Raw genomic sequence first — 20,035 nt, forward strand, 5'->3', positions numbered from 1 at the left:
AATCAAACATCATAATGGAGAATAAGTGATCTACGTAAGTGACTGAACGCAGCAAGGATCCCTCACTCACTCATTGTCTATACCGCTTTATCCTGTATTTAAAGTCATGGGGGGCCTGGTGCCTATCCCAAGAGACTTACGGCACCAGGCGGGGTACACCCTGGACAGGGTGTCAATCCTTTGCAGGACACACACACTACGGGGAATTTGCGAACACCAATTAGCCTAACCTGCATGTCTTTGGACTGTGGGAGGAAACCCACCAAGCACAGAAAGAACATGCAAACTCCATGCACACAGAGACGGGAATTGAACCCGGCCGGGAATCAAACCCGGACTCTGGAGGTGCAAGGTAATAGTGCTAACCACTACACTACCGTGCCACCTGTAGCAAGGATGTTAGGTCAAACACATAGATTTTTTTTTAATTTAACTGAAACTATTTATCTTCCATAAATACACTTTCTAAAGCTTACACATAATGGGTTAAAAAATTCAATAGTTCAGAGTGGAATTGTCTTGTTAACATGAGTGGTCAAAAAACCGCTCTGGTTTAAGCAGACAGGAAGGCTACGGTGACCAAAATACCACACTTTACTACAGCAATGGTCAAGAAGCAGAAGAGGACTGGGGCCACGGACAGCGCGAATTAGGAGAGGGCAAAAACGGAGGCAAGAAAAGAAGGCACAAAAGAGGAAGTGGTGCAAGACCTGCAAGTGTTCAAGCTCAACTTAGACAGCGCCAAGTCAACGCCCTTCGAGTGCTTAGTTTTACAGAGTCTTAGAATGGGGTTCTTATAATAATTTGGTTGATTTTTTTTTATTTAAAGTCTTATAACATTTGCTAATAATTACAAAACTATTTTGAACGACAGGTTTGTTCCTTTTGCATGCAATTTAAACAGAAACTACTAGTCTATACCTTTTAATTAATCTATAGGTAAGCTCTGTTATCTAACCTATAACATCGATATTACTAATTTATGTATAGGAATTCCTATCTATTTTCGTATTTGGATTAAAACAAAATGTGAAATAAGCACTTTACCTTACAGACAGAAACGCAAGTTTGTGACTTTAGGTAGAGTGAAATTTAATTCACATACAAATAGACTTTTAGCTTGTTCTTTATGATCATCAATGATAACTTGTGAACAGTAAGTATTTCAGTGACTACCTAGACACAGCGTGTGAAAGTTACAGAAAAAGCATCAGGCTCCCCTGCAATATTCTGACATGCACACACAAGATGCACCCATAAGCACTTAAAAAACAGACACAGAGTTAACTACATCAAGATAAGAAAATACACCAGATGTGTATTTGACGTTGCTCTGTTAGCGTCAGCAAATTTTAGCATTTAGTGGGTAAATTCATGGAGCAATTACAGATGGTTGACCTCTGTGCTACTTTCGGTAACACTAGAACTAAACATTTTCATCTGCTGTTTATTGTAGTATTGTATGCACTATGATGGTATTTGATTTGTAGTGTAAGCAGGAAGGTGTGAAAAACAAAACTGTCATGTGGGTGACAGTTCTGTAGGTGGAAATGCCTTGTTTGTGATATAGGTCAGAGGACAATGACAAGACTAGTTTCAACCAAGAGGAAGTATACACAGCAACTCAAAAAGATCATTCTTTAAATCGGTCACGAGCAAAACAGCAGAAAACATCTCATAAAAAAACATGAAACTGGAGGATGGGCTACAGCTGCAGATGATCACACTGGGTTAACTTCTCACAGCAAAGAAACAGGTGTCTGAAACCACAGTGGGAACAGACTCACTAAAACAGGACAGTTAAATATTAGGAACAAAGGATATGCAAGACGGAAATGTTCAACTTCTAAAAGGTAGGTTAAGTTTGCACAAATTACTGGACCAGTGGCATTGCTGAGGCATTATTGAGGACCAGCTTGCTTTGATAGGAGACTTCAACTCATCTGTACTGTTGGGTAAATGTTCATCTTCCTCTCTACAATACTCCATAGATTCTCTCTGGGGTTCTGGTCAGGTGAGTTGGCTGATCTGTACTGTGGGCAGGTGGTAAGTTCTGCTGTTCAAGGAAATTGACATCTTATTCAAGCTTGTCAGCAGACAGAAGCATGAAGTGCCCTAAAATATCATAGCAGATGGCTTTGTTGACTCTGGACTTCATGTGGACCAACAGCAGCAGGTCATCACCAACTTTGGAAACTTCACATGCTATCAAATTTATGCTCTAAAGCAAGTTAAAATGTAGTCATTTAAACAGCATAATGACTGTATGACTTTCAAAGAGCATTCCTGTTCATAGCAATAAAGAATGATCATGTAGAATAAATAAATGGCAAGATCATCACCACCCAAGGCCCATGTATACCTGTGGCCCATGTATTGCTTTAACAGGCAATGATTCAAAGGTCATTGACCTGGCCTCCAAATTCTCCAGATCCCAATCTGATTCAGTATCTGCAGAATGTGCCTAAAAAACAAGTCAGATCCATGGAGGACCTACACCACAACCCACAGCACCCAAAGAATCCACCACTAAATATCCTAGTGCCAGACAACACAGCACATCCCAAGAGGGTCCAGAGCTGCCCTAATAAAACAAGGGGAACCTCAAAAACTCAGTTTTTTGAAAACCACAGTATGGCCTTTATATTGTCCATACTGTAAATTGTGCGTGGTTTCTGACCTGTAGTTGGGATGAGAATTTGGGGTTAAACCTGGCAACCCCCCTAAGCTTCTCAGAACTGTCCTTTGATGTTTAGTGAGCAGGTAAAATTATGATTTCCCCAAAATTTCTTGAACTTGAATGAATGAATTCAATACGTTTCTTGTTTTTTTGTCCCCTATACATTCGCAGTCATCAGTCATTGCTGATTGTTTATTTTATTCATAAAATAATTAAATAAATAAACCATAAAAGCTGTGTTACTGATCTCTACTGATATTCATTAGGTAGCATACAGTGTATCCTCTGACCCTTGGTTATAAAAAAAAAAAAAAAAAGTTTTAATGGCATTTTTATGGTTTTCGGATACCAAGGGGCACATAGAAAAATGCAAAAAAATAATTACTAAATAAATAAATAATAATTAAAACAATAGTGTCATTGTACAACCATGTAAATATTAAACCTGCTTTTTTATTCCTTTGACTTCCAAATATAGGTCTAAAAGACTCCTGCTTCCCAGACCCAAATATACTTTGGTAATTTCCAGTCCTTAGTCTTCTGATTCCCTGAACACCCTAAACGGTGCTCCATGTCCAGGAATGATGACATCAGCAGTCCTTAAAGCTGTCTGCCGACAAATGTCCTGTACCTCTGGGTTCTCGCTGAGCTCCCTCCATGAGTCTTCATCAGTACAACACTCAAACAGGTCCCCAGCCACAAGAACTTGTCCCAAAACTGTTCCCTTAACAAGAACACTGACATCACGTCCAGTATGGCCAGGCGTAGGGATGATGGAAACCTAATAGATGGAAAGATTTCTGCCTCAGTTTCATGATAAACAATTTTTTTCCACATGAACAATCACGGCTTAACTAAACATGGCTGAGTGTGCACTTTGTCTTCATGTCCAATAATCATAACTGCTTCCACCTATCCTTATGCAATTCAAATTGTTCATCTACCCATCACTACACATCTTAACACATTTCTACTTTATATTTTCAAATACACATATTTATGATTAATTTTATACATTTCATCTTTTATTCTTATTTGTATTTGTAAATTTGTATTTCATTTTAGGGTGGATTTAACTACCTTACACTTAGGTCATATTGTGTATGGTTGTGCATGTGACAAAAACATTTTAATTTGAATAAACATGAAGTGAAAGTGCATTTCTGAATCATGTACTGTTTAAATACTAAACCTGTAGCATGAATGGAAAATCATTTTGAGTCAGCAAGGAGTTGAAAACTAAGCAAGTAGCCTTGCCTCAAACACGGTTGCTAAGTACCATTACCAAATAAATATTAGTCATCAGCGGACATCCTGCAGTAAAAATTGTGCAGCTTCTGTTCAGCCAACACTTCCGATTCTTAACTCCATTCTGCCTGTTTTCTTCACAGATTTCTACATCAACCTTTCAACTTTCAATAACAATATACTTTCAATAATATAATTAATAAACTTATAATAATATAGATAAAAATTCACCATGACGACTAATTTCTTCATACTGCAATATTTGTAATGCATTTGTAATTTTCATGCTAATTTGTAATCTACTGCAGTATTTTCATAAATTTCTGTCGAAATTATTAACCGTGTGCCATTTAATGTTGCAAAGGGATAGATCTGCTAGCGTTGCATAAAAGTAGAAGTACTGCAAAAAACTTCATTTATGCAACCTTATGCATGGCATGTAAAAATCATGGGATGGCAATGTTGCAAATTTACTGTGATATGTCAACACTACTTAGATTTAAAAGCGCTTGGTGCCACTTTATGTCTCTTCAAAATCTGTTTCTGTTCGTTTATGCCTCTTTCTTTTTAACTCTGTGTCGGTCATGTCACTTCTTCAAATTCTTTAATGAGTAAGAAATGTTCATAGTCATAAAAAGATCATGAAAAATTAGAATGTTCCAAAAAAAGTCTTTGTCATTGGTCTTTTTACCACATTTTAAAGTTTACAGTAGGTAATTTGTCAAAATGTACAAATACAAAAATTGTACAAGTACAAATAGTAAAAATTATATAAACATTTATCCTTTGATGAACGATTACACATTATATTTTTAAGACATAAAGCAGAATGTATTTTTAAATATGACCAAAAATGATCAGATTTTGCTATTAAAAAAATATTGTTCTATAAATAGTAGAAATATGTATTTATTAAAATAGACATTTTAAAATAATAATTATTATTACTTATTACTACTAATACTACTATCACACTATACTACTATATTTAACATACATTATCAGTCATAAGTTTGGACACAAGTTTGGATTTATTTTCTACATTCTAGAACAATACTAGATTTGTTTTTCAAAACTATGAAATAATTACCTAATGCCATATGGCTTAAGTTTATTAATTTAGATCAGATATCACTAAACGGCGGGCCGCAGCCCATATCCGGAGCCAAGTGACACTTCTATCCGGACTCTGATGCTTTTCTGATAAATGAGAATAATTAATATACCAGAAATCTAGTGCTTTTTCCCCCCTCTGGGTGGAAGTGGTTATACACGTCACTCAACAGAGCCAATCAATGTGATAGTTTACTATATATGGACAGTCTCCAAGAATTGGAAAGTAGACTATAAAAACTAAACCTTCAAAGATGAAAAGACAAATAAATACATCACGAGAACTTTTTAAACCATCTTCTAAAACATGGTGAGAATAAAAAGCATTAATGTGAAGGCGTTGCTATGAGTCAAAACACAGGTCATTTAAGCAAACATGTAGCACCGTAGCATCCGAGGTAAGGGCGTGAGAAATACCTGAACTGTGAGCCCAGTGTGACAGAAACAATCAGTGTCTTTTTACGTTCATTTACAGCCCAGCAGCATGCAAGTAAAGACTCACTGAGCATTGGATAAAGAATGTTTTTGTATTCCATAAAAATACAAGGAAATATACAAGATCATCAAAGTTCAAACTGTCCATAAATATTACTGCAATGCGAAGGAAATTTTAAATTGCCTTTTTTTTTTTTTTTAAATGTACAATGAGTACACATAGAAATCTGAATCCTAACATAAATATGAAATTTGGACCTTGGCTCAAATAAAATAAAATAAAAAAGTATAGATTTTCATTCAGTACCACCCTCAAAAAACATTTGATTTATTAAAATAGACATTTTAATCTGAGTTTACAGCACCTCAGATTAAATCTGAGATATTTTACAGAGTATAGGTAGCAGACACATCTCAATAGCAGCTGTTCAAGAGGTTATTGCACATTTTAGAAAGACATTCAAATCAGGGAAGACCATGGTGTGAGAAGGTGTGTCCAAACTTTTGACTGGTAGTGTACATTAGGTGTGTGTGTGTGTGTGTGTGAGTGAGAGAGAGGGAAAGATCTTACATATGGGTCAATGGGATAAGGTGAGCCCTCTGCCAGTTTATTCGGCAGGTATCTGTCCTCCTGACTCACGTCGCATCCCACGACTACTGTTGCTCTGGGAAACAGGTTTAAGTTGCCCACGTGGTCCGAGTGCCCGTGCGTACCGACCACCAAACTCACATCATCAGGCGACAATCCTTTTTCCTTCAGTTTAGAAAGCAGGAAGTCTCGGTCCCACGGCCCTCCCGTATCCACTAATATAGTCGTGGGTCCGGTCAGTAAAGTAATGCTGCCGTCCGCCCGAAAAGAGCCATCATCCTGACTCAGGCAGTAGCCATGTTTCAGTACGGACACACAGTAAGGTTCACCCAAAATAACCTCTCTCACCTCCGCACACTCGCTCTTCCTAACCCTACACGCCCCAACCGCCGCCATGTCAAGTTTTACTACTAATTGTTTTTTTTCTGTTTTTTTTTCAATTCCTTAATGGATAATAAGTTCTAAGTAAGTAAAGCCTTTTATGTTATTACTACTACGGACACGTGCTTGGGACAAAATAGCGTTTGCGTTCTTGCGCTATAAACATATAGCGCCATCTTCTGGCTCGGTCCTTAAGTGGAGAGCTGGAGTTCTGTTAGTCAGGTTAGAGAGAGACTGTACCTTCAGTTGTGTGAGGTCTAGTCTGAGAGAAATGGGTTTGTTAGTCGCATGCTAGCTCAAAGATGTATTCTTCTTATATTTAACCTCTAAGAATTACAATTAATTCACGTTCATCTAATGACTAAAAGTCGAGGCAAAGATTTATTTAGTTAAGTGTTTTATTTATTTATTAACCTTAGATTCTATATATGTTTTAAATATATTTATTAGTTACTTTTTTAAACTTAACATTTATAATATGAAAAGTAAATCTCAACAAAAAAAAAGCATGAACATTTCCCAGAATTCCCTCCTATCCCAGGAGACTCTCGGCATGAGGCAGGATACCCCCTGGACAGGGTGCCAATACATTGCAGGACTGACACACACTAATTGTGAGAACACCATTTAGCCTAATCTGCATGTTTTGTGGTTGGTCTGGGGAGAGTACCCTGACAAAACCCACCAAGCATGGGACAAACATGCAAACACCACACAAACCCACACACACATACATACATACTTAGACACCCACAAGTTTGAAATCGAACCTTTGACCCCAGAGGTGCAGGACCACAGTGATAACCACTACTTTACCATGGTACTGAGTTAGAAACACAGCTTATGCCATTAAGAAATGAATAGCGATTACATTAATGCCCTGCACTTCACATACATTTGCATAAACAAATCTTCAGCAATAGCAAAATCTTAAAAAAAAAAGTTATTTAAAAAACTTAAAGTTATTTAACGTATATTTAACATCATCCAAGACTAATCTTTAAAACATACAAGCAATAAATATTACTAAAATGTTTGTTGAACAGTATATACCTATACAGTATACCTGACTGTTGATTTAAAATCTTTGCCATTGGTAAACTTAAAATTAAAGTAACATTTTATATTTTTGCCATTCTGTGTCAAAATAATAGTTAAACTCCTGGCTGACAATACTACATTTACGTACAGTGGAAGCTTGGATTGCGAGTACCTTGGTCTGCGAGTGTATTTGTGTGTGTCACCCTACACAGAAGCCCCTTTTCTCCCCCTCTCGTTTTCTGGATCTGTCAGAAAGCTGGTGTGTGTGTGCACGCTTGTGTGAGTGAGAGTGTGTACACAGGATAAAACTGTATAGATGATGATTGAGTGAGTGAATGAGTGGTCAATGTTTGGTATGAAAATTTTTTTTACTAAGCTCACCAAAGTTAAGAATTGCTTGTACATGTCAAAAACAGGCAAAAAGTTTAAACAAAGACAACTTTTTTTACTTGTTTACATTTAGGCATATAGCAGACACTCTTATCCAGAGCGACTTACAATTTTTAGTTCATTACACATCTGAGCAGTTGAGGGTTAAGGGCCGTGCTCAAGGGCCCAACAGTAGCAACTTGGTGGTTGTGGAGTTTGAACCTGGGATCTTTCGAACCATAGTCCAATGCCTTAACCACTGAGCTACCCCTGTTTACCTTATAGCCTGTTTTTTTTACTTGTTTACCTAATTACTTTTTACCTTATTACCTAACAGTATATTTGAATTAATGCTTTACAAAAGTGCTGCCATATGAAGTGCTTGATGATACCATTATGACTTGCCATGACTTGTTTAGGTGTTAGTTCTCATACTGTATATCAATTACGTTATACTTTAGTCAATATTACTCTCCTGGACAAACTTTAAACAACACAAAACCAAATAGACACCTGTAGCTGCTATAATTTTGTAATCTTTTTAATAATGTGCCATAAAAATTGAAATTTCCTTTTTTCCCCTTATATTACCAATTGTGCTGCCACAGGGAACACTTACTTGTTTATGATCGACAGAAGAACAAAATATATTTTTATTTGAATCTAACAAAATATTGATTAAATTGGTTCTTTATTTTGGTTGTTTTATTTTGCTGAAAAATATTTTCCCCTTTTTTCCGATGTAGAGTAAAGGAAAGATTCTACGTATGAAAACACATCACCAGCTAGTCAGGTACAGCTTATGTCAGAAAATCTATTTCTACTTTTTAAATGTCAAAATCAGACTAATGCAATTTCAATTGATTTGAAGTCATTTCCATTTTTGTATTCAACTATAATTTAATTTACTCATTATTTATTCAGAAGTTAATATACACGGGAATTAAAACCACAATTAAAACTATATATGTTTTCCCTTAGAGAATGTTTCTCTTTGAACGTCATAGCTTACCATCAATGCATACACAGGAATGTTCAAAAAATGCAAGGATTATAAATTCTGCACCCTGGAATAAGCACAACCTCAGTAATAAAAAGGTGATATTAGTTTTTAAACTTGTTTTAGCTCTCTATAAACATCACTTGGTCTTTCTTGAGTTTAATTTTCAGTGCAATGGATTTGCTATGCTTATTTATCATGACATTGGTTAATAGCTTAAAATATGACTGGAGTGACCATCTGTGAACTAAGGTGAGTCACAATTTTAGTAATCATTTACATAATAAGGAAAAGTACTGGGTTATTTATTTACTTAAACCTTCATAAAAGTGTTATATGTAAAATATATGTAAAATTCTCATGAACTGATTTATTCTGATCTGGATCTTGTTATAAAGAAAATGTGTTACTTAGCTATACACAAAACTCCTAAGTGTTTCTCCAAATAGACAAACCATAGAACCTTCAGGAATCAGAGACTAAGAATGTATGCTTAGTAAAAGCATGTCTTGTTTGATCAAATTCTATCTAAAATCAGCTGTTTAAGCACTATAGCCAAAAAAAGTCTCTTCTCTGCTTTCTCTGTTATGTCAACAAATTGCTTTAAAAGGAACCTTTGTCATGGATGTTCCTGTTCAAAAATAACATGTAGATGACTGGAAATTCTTATTACAAAATATAAACTTTATATAAAATATAAACTTTATGATCTTTAGAACCGAAACCCTGACTTTACTCTGAGAGCATCACATACCTCTCCAGACACATACACACATGCAGAATATGGTAAATGTTATCAAATAAATTATCAAAAAAAGTTTATCTTCTTCATGGTTCGGTAACAAAAGTCTTCTGAGTTTCTTCAGCTAAAGCCATCATGACATTTTTCCCTAGGGCAAACTGACCTTGTGCAAACACACAAGTTGCTGACACATTAACTGTTTCAGATTACACATACCTAAGACCGAATATTACTATATTTCAGTAACTTAAATCTTACACAGCCGGCTTAAATCAGAGCAACCATAGATACATACTGAAATATACTTCTTTAAAACTAGTTACACAAATTAGACAGTTAAAATTAAATGACAAACAATTTTTCTTTGCTCATTACATCTACTGTAGCCTGACCTGACACAAATTCAAAGCCTAGGAGAATGTTTTCAACTGCTTACAGACATGGCCAAGGAGCTAAAGGATATTAACAAGGTACAGAGCATTTATTAGGATGTATAATTTAATGCAGTTTTCTGTAGAAAACTAACTATGATTAAAATACCATAAATAGGGAATTACAACAAATATACATATTGACCTGCAGGGCAGAAATAAAAGCTCACTGGAAAGGGACAAGAAAGATTCAGGTGAAGACTCTGTGCCAGTCGATTTGGAGAGTGGTAAGAGTCTCATTCTGTCACGGGCCGAAGAACTGGACAGGCTCAATATGTCTAGAAGAGTGACAAAAGGAGCATTTTATAAAAGCAGAGGTTACAGAAATAAAGAGTGAAGGATATTTTGGAGATGCTCCAAAGACAGAGAGAGGATCAGGAAGTGGGCACAAGACACAAGAGTTACAGACTGTAACAGAGGTTAAAAATGAACACTACCTGGAAAAAATAATGTCTGAATGTAAACCGAAGTAAATGATAATAATTATAGTATTAACTATAATAATAACATTATTAAACACACAAATATTATTGTGTGTGTGTGTGGGGGGGGGCTGCATGCACAATACTTAAGTCTGACAGATTCTTACTAACCACAGCAAAAGGCATAAAAGACTAGATGAAGTTCTTCCCTTCCTGGAGTTTGTGGCATGATCTCTTCTCTCACATGACTCTGAGGTGAGATGATATGTCATATAAATTAAATGCAATTCTGACAGTAATCACAGTTGTATAATGATAATATTGTTGTTATTATTAAGGCACAATTTCACACAGGAATGTGTAAAAGCCACTCCATGTAAATCTAATAAACATGCTTAAGATCGTGCTGTTGTTCTGGATATCAGCACTGCTGTGATACAGTTGTACCACCGGCATTAAAGCATTGCTGATATCTTAAATAACAATCTGCATCTAAAAATCTGCAATAGCTGCTGATGAGGGAACAATTGCTTATAACTACTATTGCATAAGTGATTGAGTGATATGCTATAGGAAGTATAAAAACTTAAATGATAAATGTTATTATTATTGCAGGCAATCCTTCCCATAAAGAGAGACTGAGGAGGAGCTTCTTCCCGCAGGCGATAAGGTCTCTCAACCACACCACTAGGCAAAACTAACACAATATTTTCACAATTCTCACAATCAATCAATCAATCTTTATACATCCATGGACACTATGGACAACTCCACGCACATCACATCTACACTACATGTTCACGTTTACATTCTGGACCATTGCACAAAGTCACTTTAATAACCATTGCACAAAGTCACTTTTTCTATGCATACTTGCACACCATTATAGTTCTATGTGTACAGTATATTTCTATTTTCAGGTTCTATTTTTTCTAGTTAAATTTTTATTTAAATTTTCTATCATATTTCTTCTATTGATATTTATTACTTATAAGTTTTAATTCTCTTTTTAAGGTCACTGGCGGTCGTGTAAGCATTTCACTACATTTCGTACTGTGTATGACTGTGTATGTGACAAATAAAATTTGAATTTGAATTTGAGTGTAATCAATGATAAATTGATGTGCTATAAGAGGATCTAAAAATACTTCAGGACCTGCATTTAATGGAATGAATTAACTTTGTGGTGGCAACTTTATATAACACCATCCCCTTATGAATTATTTTCTTATTGCATTCTCATCATGTCTTATTTCATACTTTAAAAGAGATCAATGAAAATAACCATCATTATGAAAGATTAACCTAACATAAAAAAACTTTTTTTTCAGGACGATGTTTCAAAAATAAGGTTGCCAGCTAAGCAGAGAACATGGAAGGCAAGTAAGAGCTCCAACTCTTTCATGGTGACATAAAATGGTGACAGTTAGTCTAACAGACACTCTATTGATATTTTCTACAAATGTGTTTTTTAGGAAGCCAAAAGTATATTCTCAATTCAGGTAGGAAGGAACAATATCATATTATAAAAAAAGATCATGCCATGTTTAAACAATAATCATATTTTTTATTAAAAATTGGCAGTGGATTCAGAGTTCCTCAGGTAAAAATTTAACAATCAAACAAATATTAATTTACCATATTAATTATTTGGAAATATATTTATGACATCTGTTGTTACTTGCCAGTTGATGTGCGGCTAGATCCCAGTTCATGCTACTCAGGCCTGCACGTGTCAGAAGACAAACTGACAGTGTGTGAACACCATCAAGGATTGGTGTGTGAGACAGGCCTCCACAAACTGCCATTCATCCTTGGGGTCAATGAAATCTTCACTGGAAGACACTACTGGGAGGTGAAGGTACCAGCAGAAGGAAGATGGAGGTTAGGAGAGCAGATGCATCTGCTCAAAGAAAAGGTCGCTTCCACATCAAACCAGAAACAGGGTACTGGACTATTTGTAACAGGCCTAAGTCTCTAAAGGCATGCACTAATCCCCCTACTGAGCTACCAAAATCTGTACCACTTGAGGTGTTTGGAATTTATGTGGACTACGAAGAGCAAATTTTATATCTATACCACACAGACAACACACATAGACAATCACACACCCAATCTCACACAGACAATCTGGAAACACCAGTCTTCCCCTTCAGACTGTTTAGGAAAATCTCATTTTAATTCAAAGTGACATACTGTCTAGTATAGCGTACTGATTTTATGTATTTTTTACATAAGAAAACTCGATATAATACATTTACATATTTACTAGCTGATCAAATATGCGTAATTTAAAGCCTATAGATGTCAGAAAGTAAATCCTTTTGCAGGTATTACAGTATTTGCTTTCTTTTCTCTTTTCCTTATATTCATTTCCTTTAAACCTTTAGTAGGAAGAGTTTGGCATTTTTTTGTTTTTTGAGTCTTTTATATTTTGGGGCCAAAAAAGATTACATACACAGCTAATAATCCTCTTAAAACTACATTGACCAGACAGTGTGTACATGTGCGTGACATCTATATTGTTAAATATGACATAACTTCTAAGATTTAAGATAATGTCTAATATCTAAAGGCAGATGTGTAAGATATATAAATAAACAAGTAAATACAGTTAGTTGTGCATCTACAGTCTATATTACAGTTGTTAAACTGACAGCAGTTACAAGAGTTATATAAGCCAAACAGGTTGGAGAAGTAAGGATTCTGTTTCAATTTGTAGTTAGTGAGCTCATAAATCTAGCCCAGTCAGATGAGCTAAACATTACCAAAACACAAGGTATCTGGTCAAACTGGTAGACCAATTTTTTCTTTGCCAACTTCTTTGCCAGCCTTCCTGTAACTTAATCATATGGATCAGATTTTCTGGTTGCTTTACTGTTGTTTTCTTAAAACAATACTGTGTAGTTTAAAAGCATTGTAATGTTACATGCCCACACACACATTATCTAATAAGAACATTTTCACATACTGTATCTATGCCACAGCTTGTGCAATCAGGCTAATAAAGTGAGTGAGGGTAGCTATATTATACTGGAATTTTTATTATGGAGATGGAATGAAGAATGTGGTACATGTTCTTTCTTTTTTTAAATAAGTCAATAAATATCCCAAACCACAGGACCCTCAAGCTTTACCCCTGAGTCACGCTGCAGCCTAGATAAGCATTGGGTGTTGCAGTTAGGCCAAGACACTGTCAAACATTCTCTACATCAGCCATTTATTTAATACAAAGACAAACTGACAAAATCCCTACTTAAAAATAATCTATGACCTAGATTTATTAAAGGATTGGAATGAGATCCTAATGCAGGGCCACAAGGTAGTAGCATATCACCAGCAGGACTCCTGCTGTATGGTCGTGGAAATCTAAACAACACACTCACATAAACAGTTGTGATTAAATTAAACTGATTGAACACTTGATTTAATCCAAACTTTTATAAACACATAAAACTAAAATAAACAAAGAATAATATGCAATTTAAATCTCATGGCCTAGTTATGTTAGTTCTAATTAAACAGTTACATTTAAAAACATAATCATAATTATTCTAACATTCTAATTTCAGCCTTACAAAACAAACAACGTTAATGCTTTCTTACTGGCCTGTCTGTAGTATCTTGATGAGCAACTAAGGGTCTGAGGCCCAAACTTTGGGAAATGCTTATCCAGAATGTCTTTGTATACAGAACCTTTAAGATTTCACCTGGAACCAAGGAGCTTAAACATGTTCCAGCATGTCAAATACCCACAGTCAGTCACTCAAATCCCTCATCATTTTTTCTGCTTTCAACACATCGACTTTAAGAAAAAAAGTTCACTTACAGATTAATATATCCCACCCACTTCTAGTTGACTTTGTAACAAGATATTGTATCTGTAGCTACTGTGAGAAGGGCCAAATCGTGATAGCTAGACTGCCGGGTCAGAGGAACTCCAAAACTTCAGCTCTTGTGGGTTGTTTCTGGTCTGCATTGGTCAGGTCATACCAAAAGTGGTCCAAATAAGAAAAACAAGTGAACTGGTGACAGACTCATGAGCTGCCAAGACTAATTGATGCACACAGGGAGCAAAGAGTGGCCCATGTAGTCTGATCCAATAGAAGAGCTAGTGTAGTTTAAACTGATAAAAATGCTGCTTCCAATAGAAAGGTGTAAGAACACACAGTACATCAATATTTTTGGTGGCAAAATGGAGGACCTACTTAAAATTGTATAAGTGGCCATAATGTTATGGCTGATCAGCGTACATACTGTACAAACTGACTGAGGGTACATGAACTAAATGATGAGATAAAGAGTCTGCTGGACTATGCTTTTTTGTTTTTTATTTTTCTGTAAAACTAAGTTGTTACAAAACTTCAATAACTCTACCTTGGCCCTATATATAATTTAGCTTAAGGGCAAAACAAATTTTACAGTACAGTATATGGCATATAACACGTTGGGCATTTCCTTGTCATAAATCTTTTCATAAGATCTATCTATGTACCTCAGAATTCTTTATAGTTAGCTCATTAAGTGAATAAAATGATTAAGAGCTAGTAAGGAATAGAAGGATCAATAGACCTAAAAATAAGATATTCAATAGTGATATTTGTGAAATGATGTGATTTTTTTTTTTTAAACCTACCATAGATAAAATCTAAACAAACACAACCACAATTACATAGTTGTTGCACTGAAGTCATATTTTTTGAGACCTTTGTACTGATCATAAACCTTTTAATTTCCTTTTACTGGAACATAGCTTCAAGGAACACTTTAATTTCATCGTCAACAGAGGAAACAATGGTATGTTAAGTTCTACTCATATAACATGACTTTCTTGATTATTTTTGTCTGGTATACAATCAATCTTGCTAAGAATATTTCTTGTTTTATATATAGAAAAAAAGGACAGACTCCACAAGTGAAAAGTCATCAACAGTCCCTAAGGTAGGAATTGTTAAGAATATGTTAAAGCAAAAAAATCCACTTAAATTAGTAACATTTATTGTCTTTTATGTCACGGCCAGACTTAAAACCCTATGTCTAGTTTATTTTAATTATGATAAGAAAAATGTTAAAAAAGTAAATTAAGTTAAAGCATCCTTTTTTACCTAAGGAAATGTTTCCTATCTCATGGAAAAGCCTCCCACCAAAATGTACACAAGAATTCCTAGAGAAGGCAACAGCTGTACATTCTGCGCCATGGAGTAAGCCTACTCTCAGTAATAATAAGGTAATTTTAGTTTCTAAATCTGTTATTATTTGTGCTTATGAACATACCTAAAACGTTTCTTTATTAAATCTTACTTAACTGCAGTGGCATGCACTGGCATTGTTTATTTACCAAGGCATTGGTTAATGGCTTAAACTCTGACTGGACTGTTTCACTATGAACCAGGGTGTGCCACTATTTCCATAATCATTCCATGATAAGAAAACACACTGGTTTATTTATTCACCAAAGTGTTTTAAAAAGTTAATGCAAAATATTTCCTTAAGAGTTTATATATATAGATGGTCAGGTTTCCAAAGCAATTTTAATTGAAACTAAGTATTTATGCATTAATTCATCTTTGGAGACTGTTTGTTCTGTTAAGAATCGTGCTATAGCCGGTAATAAAAAGTAAAATTATGTTGCACAGCTCTACTCAGAAATCTTAAGGGTTTCTCAAAAGGGGAAAACCCATGTAACTCATTTTTTTAATCAAATTGGTTAAAGCTGTTCCTGGTATAGAGTATAATAAAAAAAAAGATCTGATTTTTTTATTTTCTCTATTTAATCCCCATAGTGCCCCAAACATCCTGTTTGCACTATAACTTTGTGTTCTATGCTGTTGTTATACAGAACACTACTGTAACAATCCTGTTTTAATTGCAACCTATATCTACCGTAGCCTGACCTCATGCAAATACAAAGCCTGAAGGAATGTTTTCAGTTGCTTACAGACATGGCGAAGGAGCTAGAGGAAATCAGCAAGGTACAGGACAATGTGTTAATTATTAGAGTTTATAGATATTATAATGCATTATCATTGTGAAAAGCTTAAGTGTTTAAAACTAATAACATACATATGTGCACATTTTGATCTGCAGTCAAATAAAAGTTCACTGAAAAGTTACACGAAAGATTCAGGTGAAGACTCTGTGCCAGTCGATGTAGAGAGCAGTAAGAGTCTCATTCTGTCATGGGCCAAAAAAATGGACAGGCTCAACATGTCAAGAAGAATGACAAAGGAAATGTCCATGAAAGCAGAGGTTACAAAAAGGAAGAATGAAGATCTGTGTGATATCTCCAAAGACAGCGAAAGGATCATGAAATGGGCACAAGAGTTACAGACTGTCACAAAGGTTCGAAATAAAAACTACCTTAAAAAAATTATGTCTGAATGTAAACCAAAGTAAATTATTATTATTATTATTATTATTATTATTATTATTATTATTATTATTATTATTATTATTATTATTTTGTGTGTGGCTGCACGTACAGGACCTGAGTTTGACAGACGAAGATTTAAAGCAGATTCTTACTAACCACAGCAAAAGGCATAAAAGTCTAGATGAAGTTCTTCCCTTCCTGGAGTTTGTGGCATGGTCTCTTTTCTCACATGACCCTGAGGTGAGATGATATGGCATATAAATTAAATGCAACTCTGACAGTAATCACAGTTGTATAATGATAATATTGTTGTTATTATTAAGGCACAATTTCACACAGGAATGTGTAAAAGCCACTCCATGTAAATCTAATAAACATGCTTAAGAACGTGCTGTTGTTCTGGATATCAGCACTGCTGTGATACAGTTGTATTAAATTAAATTAAATGCAACTCTGACAGTAATCACAGTTGTATATTAATAATAATATTATCATTAAGCCATGCTTTCTAAAATGTTAGATTTTTTTATAGTAACTCATAGGTATGTTTAAAAGCCATACCATAATAAACATGCTTATGGTTGTGCTGTTGTGCTGGATATCAGCAGAGCTGTGTTACAGTTGTACCACCAGCATCAAAGCCTTGGTGACATCCAACATAACAGCACTCCATCTCATGTGATATTGCTTTTATACAACAGTTCCCCAAACACCATTTATTATTAAGAGATTATGATTTGTTTGCTTATTTAACCAGTTATTTATCTCCCCCAACATATATCCATCTGCATCTGGTGGAACTAAATAACTACGACTGTTGGAGCTGGCGACCATCAGTTATATTTACATTTAGGCATTTGGTAGATGATCTTATCCAAAGTAACTTACAAAAGTGCTTTAAAGTTTACATCATTGGATAGATAAGTTAGTGTAATAAACAGGGGTGACATCAGTTTTAAAATCTTTTTGGGACTAGAAGTTATTAAGTAGACAAATTGTTATTTTAGATGGTATAACATTTGTCATGTGTGTTTTCTTGCTGAAAGTGATTCTATTACTGGATTTGAATGTGGGTTTTTGCCAGGCAGTTTACTCTCTCCCTAATACTGTTGACCATACCGGCCTACTTTCACACAAGCTACCCACCAACAGTTAGTGTAAGTAACGATTGTAGAGCAACTGCTGTACAATAAAATATAAAACAGTTTTAACACAGAAAATCTACACAGACCCACTCAAAAGGCTTTTAGTCAAGTTTTATCACAGGGTATGGTCAATGGTAATTTCCAGTGTCACAGTAACATGAAAATCTGCAAAAGTAGCTGATGAGGGAACAATTGCTTATACTGTAACTACTATTGCATAAGTGATTGAGTAATATGCTAGGAACTTTAAAAGGTTAAATGATAAATGTTCTTATTATTGCTGGCAATTCTTCCCATAAAGAGTGTAAACGTTGATAAATTGATGTGCTATAAGACGATCTAAAATTATTTCAGGACCTGCCTTTAATGGAAAAAATTAAACTTTGTGGTGGCAACTTTATTTCACACCATCCCCTTATGAATAATTTTCTCATTGCCTTTCCATCGTGTCTTATTTCATATTTTAAAATAAATCATTGAAAGTGAACATGACTGCAGAAGATTAACCTAAAAGGAAAAACTTTTTTTTTAGGACGATGTTTCAGAAATATGGTTGCCAGCTATGCAGAAAACATGGAAGACAAGTAAGAGCTCCAACTCTTTAGAATAGTGGACAGTCTAACAGACACTCTTTTGACATTTTCTACATGTGTTTTTAGGAAGCCAAAAGTATATTCCTAATTCAGGTAGGAAAGAAAAATAACATATTATAAAAAATAAAAAAAATGATGCAGACAAAAGATCATGGAATGTTTAAACAATAATAATTTTTTTTTATTAAAGTTTGGCAGTGGATTCAGAGTTCCTCAGGTAAGAAATTAACAATCTAACAAATATTAATTTACAAATATATTAATCATTTAGAAATATTTTTATGAACTCTGTTGTTACTTGCCAGTTGATGTGCGGCTAGATTCCAGTTCATGCTACCCAGGCCTGCACGTGTCAGAAGACAAACTGACAGTGTGTGAACACCATCAAGGACTGATGTGGGACAGGCCTCAACAGTTTGACAAACTGCCATTCATCCTTGGGGTCAATGAAATCTCTACTGGAAGACACTACTGGGAGGTGAAGGTACCAGCAAAAGGAAGATGGAGGTTAGGGGTAGCAGATGCATCTGCTCAAAGAAAAGGTCGCTTCCACATCAAACCAGAAACAGGGTACTGGACTATTTGTAACAGGCCTAAGTCTCTAAAAGCGTGCACTGATCCCCCTACTGAGCTACCAAAATCTGTACCACTTGAGGTGGTTGGAATTTATGTGGACTACAAGGAGGGACAAGTGTCCTTCTATAATGCTAAGAGCAAGTTTCATATCTATACCTTTACACAAACCTTCACAAAAGTGCTTTTTCCTATTTTTGCTTGCCTGGATGACAACACTGTGCTAAAAATCTGTACATAATGAAAGTTTGGATTTAATGAAAAGCAAGAAGTGATGTTTAAAGAGATCTGCATATACCACTTTTCCTCTGTTTCAAAATTTGTATTATTAAAAAAAAAGTAACAAATATGATTCAATAATAATAATAAGAAGAAGAATATAAAGTTTTTGAAGTAAATATGTAATTTATATTATTATGGTATTTCAAGTAATTATGTTATGCATTAATATTAATCACCAATTTTTGTCCATTATGCTAATTAAGTAGATTAATCACTTATTTGTTTACATAATTTTTCGTACATTTTAGCCTGGGTGGGTCACATCCCAGGAAATTCACCTGAAGACAACCACACACCCAATCTCACACTACAGGCAGTTATGGAAAAATCCCCCTCCCCCTTACTGTGTAAGAGTGTTCAGAGTGACATTCTGTATAATATAACATACTGATTTTATATATTTTTTACATAAGGTAACTCAATATGATACATTTACATATTTACTAGCTGATCAAACATGCTGTCAGAAAGTAAATACTTTTACAGCTATCATTTCCTTTAAACCTTTAGTAGGAAGAGTTTCGCAAATAAATCTGACAAAGGCATTTTTGTGCTTTTTGAGTCTTTTATATTTTTTTGGCCCAAACAAGATTACATACACAGCTAATAATCCTCTTA

The 20,035-nt window shown here is 35.0% G+C and overlaps 2 protein-coding genes and 1 long non-coding RNA gene across 3 annotated transcripts; 2 read left to right on the forward strand and 1 right to left on the reverse strand.

Annotated features, from left to right (window-relative positions):
- Positions 1–2,858: 2,858 nt before the first annotated feature.
- On the reverse strand, positions 2,859–6,577 carry mblac1 (metallo-beta-lactamase domain containing 1). The gene is made up of 2 exons (XM_053510664.1): positions 6,048–6,577; positions 2,859–3,461 (listed from the first exon to the last, which is right to left on the reverse strand). Exons 1-2 carry the CDS (start codon positions 6,459–6,461, stop codon positions 3,213–3,215), a joined length of 663 nt encoding a protein of 220 aa, XP_053366639.1. The 5' UTR covers positions 6,462–6,577; the 3' UTR covers positions 2,859–3,212.
- Positions 6,578–10,625: 4,048 nt separating this feature from the next.
- On the forward strand, positions 10,626–11,831 carry LOC128531776 (uncharacterized). The gene is made up of 3 exons (XR_008361218.1): positions 10,626–10,706; positions 11,067–11,121; positions 11,783–11,831. It is a non-coding gene; the product is annotated as an uncharacterized LOC128531776 (long non-coding RNA).
- A 3,731-nt stretch (positions 11,832–15,562) lies between these two features.
- LOC128528743 (E3 ubiquitin-protein ligase TRIM69-like) lies at positions 15,563–19,402 on the forward strand. Its single transcript, XM_053501826.1, has 8 exons — positions 15,563–15,678; positions 16,340–16,423; positions 16,539–16,793; positions 16,936–17,064; positions 18,502–18,553; positions 18,629–18,655; positions 18,753–18,779; positions 18,868–19,402. The coding sequence occupies exons 1-8, from the start codon at positions 15,565–15,567 to the stop codon at positions 19,374–19,376; spliced, it is 1,197 nt and encodes a 398-aa protein (XP_053357801.1). The 5' UTR covers positions 15,563–15,564; the 3' UTR covers positions 19,377–19,402.
- The last annotated feature ends 633 nt before the right edge of the window (positions 19,403–20,035 follow it).

The sequence above is a fragment of the Clarias gariepinus genome, chromosome 1, assembly GCF_024256425.1.
Source record: "Clarias gariepinus isolate MV-2021 ecotype Netherlands chromosome 1, CGAR_prim_01v2, whole genome shotgun sequence".
NCBI lineage: Eukaryota > Metazoa > Chordata > Actinopteri > Siluriformes > Clariidae > Clarias > Clarias gariepinus.